Source organism: Schistocerca serialis, chromosome 5 (genome assembly GCF_023864345.2).
Source record: "Schistocerca serialis cubense isolate TAMUIC-IGC-003099 chromosome 5, iqSchSeri2.2, whole genome shotgun sequence".
NCBI classification, from domain to species: domain Eukaryota; kingdom Metazoa; phylum Arthropoda; class Insecta; order Orthoptera; family Acrididae; genus Schistocerca; species Schistocerca serialis.
Genome location: NC_064642.1, coordinates 482,263,019 through 482,278,375, shown reverse-complemented (window position 1 = coordinate 482,278,375; position 15,357 = coordinate 482,263,019). Strand labels below are relative to the sequence as shown.

The 15,357-nt window shown below is 37.8% G+C and overlaps 1 protein-coding gene across 4 annotated transcripts in view; it reads right to left on the bottom strand.

Annotated features, from left to right (window-relative positions):
- LOC126481251 (serine/threonine-protein kinase N) overlaps window positions 1-15,357 on the bottom strand; it is a 335,672-nt gene that overhangs the window by 158,089 nt on the left and 162,226 nt on the right. For all 4 annotated transcript variants that reach the window (XM_050104868.1, XM_050104869.1, XM_050104866.1 and 1 more), the window contains exon 5: window positions 14,458-14,600. In XM_050104868.1, coding sequence (XP_049960825.1) covers window positions 14,458-14,600 — 143 coding nt within the window. The remainder of the gene's footprint in view (window positions 1-14,457; window positions 14,601-15,357) is intronic.

Below are 15,357 nucleotides of genomic sequence, written 5' to 3'. Positions count from 1 at the left end.
TGAGCTTCACCTTCAGAGAAGACAGGTGGTTTCCCTCAATATCCATTAAGGATGATCGTGAGTTGTGGGATTTGTAAATGATCCAGAGGAAATGGAGCTGAAGAGTTACTGAGCTACCCAGGCACCACTCATGACCCATCCTCACAGCATGACCCGTCCTCACAGCTTCAATTCTGCCAGTACCTCGTCTCCTACCCTGGGAAACTTCACAGAAGCTCTTCTGTGAACCTTGCAGAACTAGCATTCCTGGAAGAAAGGACATTGTGGAGACATGGCTTAGCCACAGCCTGGAGGATGTTTGCACAACATGACTTTCTTCTCTACTGAACTTTATGAGGAGAATCTTGTTTCAGTGGCCTGTATTTTAACATAATGGTTTTATATAGCAGTAAGAGCTCAGCTTCAGCAAAATCAAGAAGTATGAAATCTCTTTTAGTTGGCAATGAGAAATGTGATATATAGTGTTTTGAGCTGTCTGAGCTTCACCTTCAGAGAAGACAGGTGGTTTCCTAACCCTGTGTCTTTGAAAGTGATCAGGAAGCTGTGCATACATGATGGTTTGTTTTTTAACTTTATATTGAACTTTTTTCCCTACAGTTTTATAATATGGTTTTGGCTCAGGTGATATTCAACAGATTACATTATATGTGATTGAGTGGAAACCTGCAAATGCCTGCAACTGAATAATGGTGAAACAGGTGGAAGAGAGAGAAGACAAGAGAGAGAAAGATTTTACAATTTACTGATTTTAACTTTGGTTCACACTTAATCTTGTCGAGAGCAGCTATGACCATATTTTTGAACATAACAATACTGTAACCAACCAGCTTTCAGAAACACAGTATTGACATCGTTAAACAATAAGTTAAACTACTCTGATTTTCTTGGGCAATTGAAAGGCAGTCTTCATCGCATATCTAATACGCAAAGAGTCTGGCTTGAACAAACGTGTTCCAGCCAATATTTCATAATACTGGAATGCAACCATGAATGAACTGTGTAAATTACTCATAAAAAGTGCATCAAGAGTTTTAATACACACTCAGCAACGAGTCATAGATGTCACTTGATCCTAAAAGATTACACAGGAATATGTCCTGTATTATATACCATGATGGAAACAAAGACACTGCATAATATGCATCATTTGTGGTGCTGATGTTATCTCTTGCTGCATTGTGCTCTGCTATATCATTTACTCCCATGTGACTGCATTACTTCTATGACAGGCGGTTGTTTTCCGTATGAACACAATGGCAGATATTGTCAAATGCTCAGAATTTTAGGGGGAATTAATGCGAAAAGTGCACAAAGAATATTTAATAACACTCTCAGCCTATTTCCTAAAGTTATGTTAGGCAATTAATACTATTACCGCACAGATATTCTTCAATAAGTTCGAACATCAGAACCATAAAGATCACGAGTACACCCATGTTGGTTTTCCACGACAGTGTCAGACCTCACACCGATTAAGTGACTTTAAACACATCCACAAACATATTTGTTAAATGCATTAAAAAACTTTATCCAAAGTAAAAGTCAGAGGATTAGAATGGAGAATTATTTAAAATAAGTGTAGTTTTAAATTCACAGGCCTAAACAAATATTACCAGTATTGACTCATTTGTACTATGACAATTTTTACAGCTACTGGTGACTTACGGTCTTATAAATATTGACGCTTTTTAATTTATTCTCAGTGAAAATACGTGCAAAATCAACCCTGACTTTTTTCATAGTCTTCAAAATTTCCATTACCCTTCTACTGTCAACATCTTTTATTTGCACCATGCCCATTATTGTATGCAATTTCTGTTTGTTTGTAGTGTCATTAGTTTATCCAATTTATAAACCATTACTTAGTATTAACAAGTATTTAATCTCTCCAGTCTACTCGACAAATTTTGTGTACTGAAGTGAGCACAGGTAGAAGGTGGCCCTGTGGAGCACAGGTAGAAGGTGGCCCTGTGCTGCTCCTCTGAAGCATTGTAAGTCACTTCACGAAGAACTTAAAAAGAGTCTTTAACAGTTACCACCTGCAGAGTGATGAGAAGCTAGTGTCTGCCAGTGTAAACCCTCTGTCTACGTCCATTCATTCTGACTGATAAACTCGTGGAAGTCATACCAATGTAAAAGGCCGGCAGTGCTTATATAACAACTAGTACACGACATGTGTCTTTTCACAGGTAGCTCTCCCTTCGATAGCATACGTTTTGCCTGTTACAGTGCTTGTATAGGTGGTATTAGAAGGTTGCATAGCACAAGTATTACTGTGGGGACAGTCACAACAGCAGAAACCATAAGGTAGGGAAACGGGTACAGGAGGAGCATAGGGTCTAACCAGGATATTGTAGAGATTCAGTTGGGGAGTGGGGGGGGTGGGGGGGGGGGGGAGGACAATGACAAAAAGCTATTTTAATCTAGGTGGTGGGCAAAATATCAGGCAGATCTCATATCAGGAAATCACAGCGTTGTTAAGTAACTGACTAGTACATCCCAGACCAGGATAATGCTGAGTGACAAAAGTTGTGCTCCTAAGTTGTTGTTTGGTGGGATCAGCAGTACCAGGATTGGATGTGATGACCCAGGAAATCTGCCTCTGAACTAGGCTGGTAGGTTAATTATGTTCAGTGAAGGCTGAGCTGAAAATGGTGATACATTGCTGTAAAAGTGTCTGCATCTGAAGCAGTCTGTATCTGAACAAATACTTTTGCCTCAAATACCGAGGCAGTATTTAGTTCTCAGCCTCTTATGTAAGTAATTCTTCCCTCCTGAATTATCTCCCCTGACCCATGGTTATAGGCAGGTTTTTCAAATTCTCCCCCATGTACTAAACCTCACCAGTCCTTTTTCTTCATCCCTTTCTCTTTCGCTGTAACCCTTCTGCCAGAAGAAAGTGCCACTTGCTACAAAAGCTTGCAAATTTTGTTAACCTTTATGTGTGTGTGTGTTCTCCTACTGACACTTTGTGAGTAAATTTTTTTATCTACATAAAAAATATTTTCATCAATATATTATTTTTGTTAATATGTCGAGATTCACTTAATTATTTCCTGCACTGTTTTTATTTTATTTTATTAATTCCTCCTCTCTATCAACAGCAGATATTTTCAAGCCATTGACTTAAAGACTGCTACAAGGTAATGCATGAATTCTTGACAGAAAATTCTTTTCTTATCTTTTTTAACACAAAATCCTACACGCAGTTTCACTTTTTCTGAATGAAAACCATTACTGTTTGTAATTTTTTAAAGGATTATTTCCATAACCATGCACCAGCTTTCAAGAACAAAAAAATAATTATGCCAGCAAGCCGCACATTCTCATACAACAGATTTAAAATTCATTACTTCTTTGTATTTCTTACAGAGGGCACAATGGCCATAAATTTACTGAAAGTTAACAAAATTGTTTTCACCAAGTTCGTTCCCAACTCTACAAAATTATGTACGTGGATAACATAACTGGCCAGTTTCAATTCTTTAATATAGTCTAAAATTTCTAAGTATATGCCAGAGCATGAAGATCAAAATGCTTTCAAAATATTAGTTCATTTAAACAAACAGGGAGACTGCATGCATAGAGTGTCGGGATGACATGAAACACAGTCACAGTTGAAGCGAAATACACCTGTATGAAGTGAAAATAGGCTGTTGAGCCTAAATAATGAGAAATTTGACGTCATCCACCATCCACAAGAGTGCTAAAAAGAAGCCGTTACACTTCAGTTATATGATAAATCAGTCATATCTAAAGGCCATAAATTCAACTTAATACCTAGGAATTACAATTACTAGCAACTTAAATTGGAAAGAACACATAGAACATGTTGTGGAGAAGGTGAACCAAAGACTATCTTTTATTGGCAGAACGCTTAGAAAAATATTTTGTTGATGCTAGCCAACGTAGAGAGAAACGATCATCATAACAAAATAAGGGAAATTAGAGCTCGCATGGCAAGACACAGGTGTTCATTTCTTTTGTGTGCCATTTGGGAGTGAAATAATGGAGAATTATTATGGAGGTGGTTCGGTGAACTCTCCACCAAGCACCTAAGTGTAATTTGCAGAGTAGCCATGTAGATACAAATGTAGATGTAGTAGTGTCCTAAATCATACTGTCATGTCATTTAAATATCTGTGTATAATGGTGCAAAGCAATATGAAATGGAATGAGCATCTCAGGATTGTTGTAGGAAAGGTGAAAGACATCAAAGCAACTCAGAAGCACACTGCTAGATTTGTGACTTCCCTCCACTGATTCCCATCTGAGTGCCCTAAGCATCCCCATAACAATTCACTTGATTTGTTATGGAGATACTTTGGGCACTCAAATGGGAATCAGTGGAGGGAAATCAACATTCTTTTCGAGAAACACTATTGAAAAAATTTAGAGAATAAGTTTTTGAAGCTGACTGCTGAATGATCCACTGCTGCCAACACAAATTGCGCATAAGAACCACGAAGATAAGATATGAGAAATTAGGGCTCATACAGAGGCATATAGACAGTTGTTTTTCCCTCACACTCTCTGTGAGTGACACAGGAGAGGAAACAAGTAGTAATGGTACAGGGTACCCTCTGCCATGCACCACACTGTCAGTTGCAGTGTGTGTTTGTAGATGTAAATGTAGCTTACTAAATACTAGTTACTTTCACGAGACAGGAGGCATCTTATCTTCAACCCTGTGTCAGTTCAGGTTTTACCCCTATCTGGTACAATGACTAGAAATGAATAAAAAATTAGCAGTTAGTGTTCAGTGTAACCAATTTTTTTGTACCAAAGCTTTATTTGTGTTTCTCAGGCTAACCAATTTCACATACTTACACTTAGGCCCAACTGTTGTTAGAGCAAGATGTATTGTGAGCAGTATTCTAGTACTGTCTGCAAGAAAGTTTTGGTAGCTATTTCCTTTATAAACTGTGATTCACTATGACTTTTTAGTTTTGTAAACAGCATAATTTTACATTTCTCAACATTTAAAGCTTGCTGCCAATTTTTGAAAACCTCTGAAATCTTGCAAGGACCTAACTGAATATTTGTGCACCTTTTATAAGATAAAGCTTCATAACTGCACCATCAGTATACTGTTTAACAGTTCTATTGATGTTGTCTGACTGGTCACTAAAGTAAACGACATGAACAGTAATGTTTCCAACATACTTCATACTTCCCTCAGACACACTTGAAGTTATTTTCATGTCTGTTGATGACTGTCCATCCATGGTAACACACTGTGTTCTCTCTCTCAAAAAATCCTTAATCTAGACACAAATTTCGTTTGACACCCTATATGACTTGTCATTAGAAGGCTTTGAATTGTAACACGTAAGGTGGCAGTGTGTAATGTAACTATGTTGGTGCCTGAGAAACAGCATGCTGTAATCCTTCATAGAACTGAAAGCATAAACTCAAAAGACTTCATCCACTCTTGGATCCTTCAGCACGACAATGCCAGGCCACAGACAAGTGCTGCGAAGGTAACGTATGTTGAGAAATAAACATGTAGACATCAAGAATAAAGATGTAGAATGTTAATACAGTTTGTTTCATTTAAAAAGCTTTAAGAGTTTTCACATAAAAAAATCAGAGAAATTACTTTTCAGCACGCTTCATATATTATTACTAACACGACTATTCCAGAAACAGGTAGCAGTTGCAGGTTGGGCATATGATGACGTCCAGGTTTCAACAAAAATTTTGCTTTCAATATTTCATGCAATTATTGAGAAAATTTTAAAAGAATTAAAATGCTGTCTTAATTTAATCATTAAAAGCTTCAATCTTAAGTAAAAAGTTTAACACAATAAGACAAGTATTACTGTACGTTTGTCTTGAGATAACACGACTGACAGCACAAATACATTGACTTTCTCCATCCACTATTTGAAAATGAGAGCACTTAGCGACGTCCAACAAAATTTATACATAATTCAAAACCCTTCCTCACTGCCCCCCCCCCCCCCCCCATACACACACAATGATGGGGGGGGAGGGGGGGGGGGGGGAACAACATTCTCTTAATACATTTTCAATGCTCGTGGAGTAAAATGTCAGCAACAGGTTCAATGTTTTAATTTATTATTTCTTTATTATTAACTCATTGGCAAAAACATTTTGCAGGCAGTATCTATATGTATCACTGAATTACACCAAGGCAACAAAAGTCATGGGATACCTCCTTATATCACATCAGACCACCTTTTGCCAGGCATAGCACAGCAACTCGACGAAGCATAGACTCAACAAGTCATTAGAAGTCCCCTGCAGAAATATTTAACCAAGCCGTCTCTATAGCCATCCATAATTGTGGAGGTGTTGCTGGTGCAGGATTTTATTTGACCTCTCAATTACATCCCATAAACGTTTTATGGGAGTCTTGTCGGACGGATCTGGGCAGACAAATCAGTTACCTGAATTGTCCAAAATGCTCTTCAAAACAACTGTGAACAGTTGTGGCCTTGTGACATGGTGCATTGTCATCCACAAAAATGAAGTCCATGAATGGTCTCCAAGTAGTCAAACATAACTAATTCCAGTCAATGATTGGTTCAGTTGGATCAGAGGACCCAGTCCATTCCATGTAAACACAGCCCATACCATTATGGAGCCACCGCCAACTTGCACAGTGCCTTACTGACAACATGGCTCCATGGCTTCACGGGGTTTGCACCACATCTGAAACCTGCTATCAGTCCTTACCAAATGAAATCAAGACACATCTAGCCAGTCCACAGTTGTCTAGGGTCCAATCAACATGGTCACAAGCCCAGGAGAAGCACTGCTGGCATTGTCATGTTGTTAGCAAAGGCACTCGCATAGGTCATCTGCTGCCATAATCCATTAACACCAAATTTCATCGCACTGTCCTAACAGGTACGTCTATCATACAATCCACACTGATTTCTGCAGCGGCCACTGTGTTGTCCATGGTGAGACGTAATACCTGATCTTTGGAATTCTTCACACACTCTTGACACTGGGGATCTCGGAATATTAAATTCTCTAAAGGTTTCTGAAATGGTAAGTCCCATACGTTTAGCTCCAACTACCATTCCACGTTCAGTCTGTTAATTCCCATCGTGCAGCCATTACCACATAAGATGACTTGAGTACAAACGATGGCTGTGCCAATGCACTGCCCTCTTATAGCTTGAATATGCAATACAACTGCCACCTGTATGTTTGCATATTGTTATCGTTAGACTTTTGTCACCTCAGCATATGTTAACTGTACAGGGGATATACGTCATAAATGTTTAGTAGCCTGAAAAACTAGTTTCACTTAAAATGGCATATAGCAAATTTTTGCATCAGACATGATGTTTTAGTTTATTATTTCTTTACTACTAACTCTATTCGCAACATTCTTTGCAGATAGTATCTACGTATACCGTATACCACTGAATGTACCAGCAAAGAATTATATCTCTGTATTATACGTAGTCCACGAGAAATGGTGTCATAAACATTTATGATATGTGAAAAACTAGCTTCTGCTTAATATGAAGTGTAAATTATCCAGACTATATTCACCCAAGGGTTTGATAATGAGAGCACTTAGCGACTTTCAACAAACTTCAAGCACATTTTTTTCTCGCTTACAAGCTTAAAGTCAAATATTTAACATACTGACTTATTTCCGAAGTAACCAGTTGTTTGAAGCTGTTTTATAGATGAGAGTTCAATTCTTTAAAGAATTGGGGGCTTACTGGTATTTTCAACAATTCTACAACAAATGGAAGTCAGAAGTTTTGAGGATCACTTTGGCTAACTTTCCTGTAAGTGGGTGTGATCTGGCGTTCTTTCACCTACTGGGCACATATTATTGTTCAAGGGATCTACAGTATATCAATGTTAAAAGAAGGGCTAACTCTGCTGCAAATTTGGTATAGAATCTGACAGGAATTCCATTGGAGCCTGGAGCTTTGTTCAGTTTCAACAATTTCTTCTGTTTCTCAATGCCACTGAAACTAATGTGTATAGTAATGGTGGGAGAAAAATTAGGACAATGTTCTTGGATTTCCCTTTGTAAAAATACATTTGAAAATGGATTTCAGCACTTCCGATGTAACTTTTCTACTCTAAATTTCAGTTCCTGATTTGTCCTCGAGTGTCTGGACACTAACTTTGGTGCCACTGACAGCCTTTACATATGACCAGAATTTCCTTGGGTTTTTTTAAAGATATTTTGATAAGATTCTACTATGTTAAGTCACTGAAGGCCTCGTACATCGCCCTTTTGGCTGTCAAATTTGTGTCATTCAGTATTTCTCTATTTAAGGACCTATGCTTTGTTTTATAAATATTATGCAGAAGTCACTGTTACATACCTACCCAGAGCATGGTCAACTATTGTTTTAAACTTCAGCCACAGCTCTTAACACACGCTCCAGCTCAGAGGTACATGTTTTTTAGTTCCCCTTCGAGATGTGATACTATAGTGTGTTTAAAATTAGTTGTAAGTTTTGACGTTTGGCTCACCGGAGGGGACAGAACGCTGTTGCCCAGGTAACACCAATGGCAAGAAGGCTTTCCCTACTACACTGCCAGAGGTTTGGTTGGTAAAGCGTCCGTTGCCTCGCTCAAGGCAAGCCGTACCAAATGGTATCACGCTTCAATTGTTTGTGCATTCATTGCCTCTGTTTGTGAAGTGTTATTTTTTCTCCTTGAAGTGTTCTGCTGTGCTCAGGTGTTGTGAATGAGTGTTTTTGTGTTGGTGTTGCATTGATAATAACTGTGCAGCATGTCTGAATACGAGATTCACAATAAAAGAGATCATCCCAGAAGGCATTCACAAACTGCGAAGATAACGAACTGTGGAAAGGGAATTCTGATCCGTGGCCAAGGTCGTGAATTTGTGTACACTGTGTGCAATTATTTTGAACTCGAGTGCAAAAATGGCGGTCCAATTTTAGATGTTACAAGGGTGATGGACAGAACATCTGCTGCACTTAACATTCATCGATCAATGGTGCTGAGAATTGGCAAGGAGAAGGAAAGAAAGGAAAGCGCGAGTGAAGAAGCAACACCAGGTCATTCTTTATTAGAAACTCCAGGCCAGAAAAGATGTTATGACAGACGGGTAACAAAGATGGACGTATTCCAGCACAATGCAACTCGGAGACATGTGTACGCTCGTTACCAGCACAAGGAATATCCTACTTTAAATAAACTTCTTTCCAGCCTCAAAGAAGCAGAGTTGTACAATGGGAGTAGGTCATCACTTCAAAACTGTTTACATGAACTTGATTTCCAGCATGAAAAGTTTTCGTCTCGGACATTTAACGTTGAAAGAAGCGACATAGCAGCATGGAGAGGCAGATATCTGCGTGCAGTGAGGAATGTTTCATTGGAAAACATTGTGTGGTTGGATGAGATGTGGGTTAATGCATGTCATACACTGACAAAGGAGTAGACAGATCGCACAACACAATGAATGACGAAAGAACCGATAGGCAAGGGTGGCAGAATAATCATCCTCCATGCTGGCTCTGCTCATGGTTTCATTCCAAACTGTTTATTACTGTTCTGTTCCAGGAAGCAAGGCAAATATCATGAGGAAATCAATACCAAAGTTTTCATGGGGTGGATTTCTGATGTTCTGCTGCGAGTATTTCTCCAAATATGACAATAGTAACGGACAACACACCATACCACTCTATAGTGATAGATAAAGCTCCAACAATGCAGTGCAAAGAAATTTTTCATTGGATAAAGTTGAACCTGGCGTGAATAAGGCAGAGTTAATGGAACTTGTAGCACTTTACAAGCCAAAAACTCCCCACTATCAGGTCGACGAACTGGCTAATGATAAAGGGCATAATGTAATCAGGCTTCCTCCATATTATACCACATTTAAATCCTATTAAGAACATATGGGCGCAGGTGAAAAGTAGTGTGGCAAAAAACAACACGAAGTTTATGCTCAGTGAGGTTGAAATGCTGACAAAAGAAGCCATTGCAAATGTTATCCCTCAGGATCGGTTTCAAGTTGTCAGTCATGTGAAAAAGGTAGTCGAGGAGACATCGATTCGTAAGGACTGCTGGAAGAATAGATTGAAGAGATGTTAATTTCAGTGGGTGCCAGTACCAGTTCCAAGAAAGAGGACAGTGATGCTTCTTCCCTTGGGATCGCTTCACTTACACCATAACTGTGAGTTATGTATAAAAGATGATAGATTTAACTGTTCTGTTCATTTACGGCATTTCTTTACCACCAAAGAATGTTTGCCCGGCGGCCACTAACGTTCGTGATGTAAGGTAAGCATGGCTTTATGGTCGGCCAGTGACGTGCTCGGCACACACAGACAACTATGCTTCCCCTACTCGCCCTGTGCAGAACTGTCAAAAGATGCAACTAATTTTAAACGCACTACAATGTCTCTTTATCTAACTAACTGAACATCTACAACTTCCTACTCGGTCGCTGAACTGCCTGATGGCCACAGATACCACTTCCAATACAGACTTTTTCAAATAGGTTTGGTTTATATGTTGTCATTAAATCCAATATATTTCCAGTTCTGAACTATCTGGTCTAGGCAGTTTTCAGAGAACACGTGTAATACTGTTGTACAAATGATGCTGTCATGCCCATCATTTACAAAACTGCAACTATCACAAGTTATTGTTGGATGATTGGAGTATCCTCCAACAATGACAATATGATTGGGATACATACATACGAGTTAGCTGAAGTTTTTCTCCAAATTTTACAGTTACATAAGAGAGTTAAGTCTCGCAGTAGATATAAAGATCCACTTATATGTTTATGACCAACCTGAATACTGAGTCTTGCATATATTACAGTCCTGCATGTAATTTCAATTTCTGTCTCTACAGATATGAGTTTCTTTTCTAATTTCATCATTACATGAAAACAGCCATTTAAAGCAATTCAATTCAAAGAAATAGACTTCAGTGTCCATTAACTACAATAACTTATATCTGCATCATTGAACAATTCATTTGAAAGGCATGACTGTTTATGAAAAACAACAAAGTGAACATTAGGAAATTATGTCAGGAATAATAACGGACTTGTTGATATTCTTCGGAAAGAGGAGGGGGGGGGGGGGAAAGACTGCCTGCGCCTGTGTGTAGCTTGATCTCTATTACCCAATTTTTAGTACCCTACATGAGATCTATGAAAGCGATGGCAGCAGCAGTATGGACATACAGTCCTCTTCGGCTAAAGATGTGAAAGAAAAGAACTAGAGATAGAATCTGATAAAATTTTATCATTCAAGTACTAGAAAAAGAATGAATCATGAAAAGAAAAAGGACACAGTGTACAGTAACACCATGGCTTATGTAGTTAAAAAAGCAAAGGCCAAATTTACAGCCTGGCTTGGGTATGTGGTTTTATTGAGCATAACCAGGCAATTATTCATGCACAACGATCAAATTTCACCTTTTGTTTATAAATCTTTCTCAACAAACATAATTACAATGACTGCATGGTACATTCGGGGTCTTTGAGTTATAGCTCATAGTGGTACTTTGCCTTATAATAATAATAATAATAATAATAATAATAATAATAATAATAATAATATTTTCACACTAATGTGCAATCTGGTGAAATTATGAAGTAATAATAATAATTATTATTATTTTTAATTTACACGCACTCAAGAGCAAACTGATAAGGATCAGGCTGTAAGAAAATTTCAACTTCAGGGTGGCAAGTTTAACTAGATGAAAATAAAAAAGTGAGGGTACTTCCTGAACAGAGGCTCTCTGCATGATCACCAAATAAAAAATGTTGGACACAAGTCCAGTTTCTTATGAATATATCACCTTACTTAGTTATCATGACTCGTTCTTGAAGTACAGGAACTGGTGAAACACAAAATAAGGAGGGACAAGGAACTGCAGCAGCAGGGAGTGATGCTGTTACCAAAATGTGACCAATCATTTTCATTATCATATAGTGAAGAGTGTTTGAAAATTGGTAACTGTATGTGGAAACAGGAAAGGGGGGAGGGGGGGGGGAGGGAGGGAGGGAGGGAGAGATCATTCTGACATACCATTCTATCGCAATCACAGAAGAAAACTTCCATTATCTTCAATGTGGAATGAATATCAAAGGGGTAAAAATATCTAAAATACCAGATAGCAAGGGGAAAGAGACAACTGTCCAGTTAGTGAAGAAAAATTAGGCAAAAATAGTGTAATTGCTAATTTTTGTACAGCAGCAGGAGGGAGTGTCATAAACAACATACCAAAAATCCCCACCAGTGGGGTATGGGGGAAGGAACATTTAAAGATAATTTTTACACTTTTCTTTAATAACTCGAAAACTATATTAAATTTCATACAAAAAACATCCAATTTATTTTTCTCTGGGACTAATAGTTTCAGTGTTCCAGAGGAGGGAAAAATCACAGATTACTAAAAATAGTGTTTTAATGGCATAAAATTACTGTTAAATGAAGTGGGTAAAAAACAAATACTACACGTGTACTGTGTTTAAGTGCAGTAGAGTGGTATTTAGGGATAAATTGTGTTTTGTGGCTGTAACAGGGTGGAGAGGGGACTGGTGGGAGCAGCAGTGTGAGGGACGGTAGGTCACCGGACTGTGGTCACACCTTTCCCCCTTCATAGGTGTGCTAGCTGAAGAATGAGCAGGTGAATCCGCCCTCTGTCTGCAAAATCAAAAGCAAGCAGCACCTGGGATGAGAGGTCACCTTTCCCAGAAGAACACCTCAGGTGCTGGACAGTGTGATTAAGAAACTATTTCTCCTATAGAAGTGTAGAATAGTGGGCAGAGATTTACGCAGATTCCATCCCTATGCAGTTCTTGCATTAGTTTTATTAGTAGCTCAAATCATTATCCTAGTGTTACACTCCCTCTCTGGGCACGTCTGTGCACCACATCACCAGGGATCATGAGTTGCGCTGCAGAACGTCTGTATAACTTTGTGAAACACCCTGTAGTTGCTTTTGTGATGTAGTGGGGTAGACAGAGTGAGGAATCACCTGCTCGCTGTTGTAGTTCCCAGATCTATGGAGGAGGGAACTGTATGACCACAATCCGGTGACCAAATTTCCCTTGCACTTCTACTCTCCACCCTGCTCCACACACCCTGTTACATCCCCACTACATAATTCATCTATTATTATGGCTCTACTGCACTAAAGACATTGTACACATATTCGATATCTGTTCTTAACACAATCCATTTAACAGTAAACAGTAGTTTTATACCATTAAAACAATATTTTTAGTAATCTGTGACCTTTCCATCACCTGGAATGCGGGGTTATTAGTCCTACAGAAAAAGTGAATAGAACTTCCCTTGCAGGAAATCTAATTTTGTACTGGGAAACATTTTTGCTAGTTGCCACAGTTTTAGAGTTATATAAGAAAAACATAAAAAAGTAACATTTAAGGCCCCACCATCCAGCTCATACACTACCGGTGTGTATTTTTCGTATGTTGTTCACGACATCCTTTCATGTAAGTAGACAAAAATTTTCAAGTACACAATTTTCCCCCTTATTCAAACTTTGTTTTTGCCTTCGGTGACAGGGCTACAACGTTATAGTCGCTTTGTTGAGATATTCCAGAAGCCACATAAATACAGAAACTCAAGGATTTAAACATCCTCCTAGATATTATAAGATCATTCATCATCTAAGTTGATACCCTCAGAATTGTGAGAATCCATGACCTCACTAATATTAACTCTGCAGAGAAACCCCCATTTTGCTAAGATCATAAACAGTTACAGAAACACCACTTGGACCAGTAAAACTAGTAATGTTATTTTATTTTATTCTGAAGGTACTATGATCACGATGGTGATGAAAAAAATCAGATATCCAGCAGGGTAGATGATTCAATTTTTCTGTGAAGTTACCAACTGACATCAATTTTTATTTATTAAGCTATGTTTATTAAACAAAAGTTTATATGTTGAAGAAATCAGCATCAAGATAGACACAGACTTATCTTTAGAAAATACAGGCTAGCAAAGGAAAACATGATTTCACTGAATAATTACACAGGCCGTGGGCCCAGGTTCAAAGAAATTATTTTCGGAGAGTATCACAACTCAACTAGTTCCTTTCATGCAGTGCTAATAATACTAATAGAGAAAACTAAGTCAATTGTAACATTGTGTACCAAGTGGAATTATCAGTCCACCTTGACACACAAAAATATGTCTCCTAATATATTACTTATTCAACAAATGTAAATACATAAGTGACTTATTCATGATTTCTACAGCACTTGTCTGTGTACATTTAATAGGAAGGCAAGTCTGCAGGAAATCAAAATGGAGAAAATTATTCGGTTACTGAATTTTATAGTGCTGTTTTCAGTTGACAGCTTTTTCATGATGACTCTCTCTTTCAAATATAAATCAAAATAAAATACAACTTTCTCATACAAAAATGTAGTGAGTCAAGTGAAAAATTGTATGTTGAAACGCTACTTACTTCCTGAAGGGCTCTTTTATCTACAACTTTGGAACTCTGCAGCATTTTTATAACATTTTTTGCACCTTCTACAACAGCTGCCTCAATCCTCAGTCTGTGCCTCAATTCTTCCACTCTCTCTTCAAGTGGTGTTTCAAATTTGTCTGTTAAAGAAAGCAAATATGCAATAAATATATAATTATAACTGATAGTAATTATAAACTTTAATTAATGGGGTGGTATCTTGATGAAAAGACAGTACGAAGGGAAAAAATACAATTCCATCATCCTAAAATTCTTCTGAAATGTTTCATCGAAATATTTTTATTGCTTAACTGAGCTGTAATTGTACAAAGTAAAAAAAAAAAGCTCATTTTAATTAATGCAGGTGCACAAGCTATTTAAGTGAAAGTACAATAATGATATATTATTTTCTTGTTGTAACAGTAGGCACTAATGACTGCTAGATAAAAAAGCTGATACTGCAAAATTTGTTAGAACTAGTGCATTACAAAGAAAAACTTACATATTGTAAACCGGTCTGGTTGGCATAAATTGCAGAAAACTCGCAAAATGGCAATAAATAAAAAGAATTACCTCTACTGAGATGAAAGTTGAGAATGTTGTTCTCATGAAAATACTACACAAGACTAACACATATAAACCAGTGGCACTGAAATCCACTTGGATAATCTGTACAACACTAGAAGGAAAGTGATTTGCATTACACTTTACTGAATTACCTTTGGCACTTTAAGGGGTGCTATACAACTCTGACACTCTAGTCATGGAAACAAAATGTCTGACAGCCAGCAGAAATGTTTCCAGATGTTAAGTTAAAGGTGTTTCTTCTCAATAACTCATTATACACCAAAGACAAATTATTGAATAGAAATAATTATTCATGTATACAAAAACCTT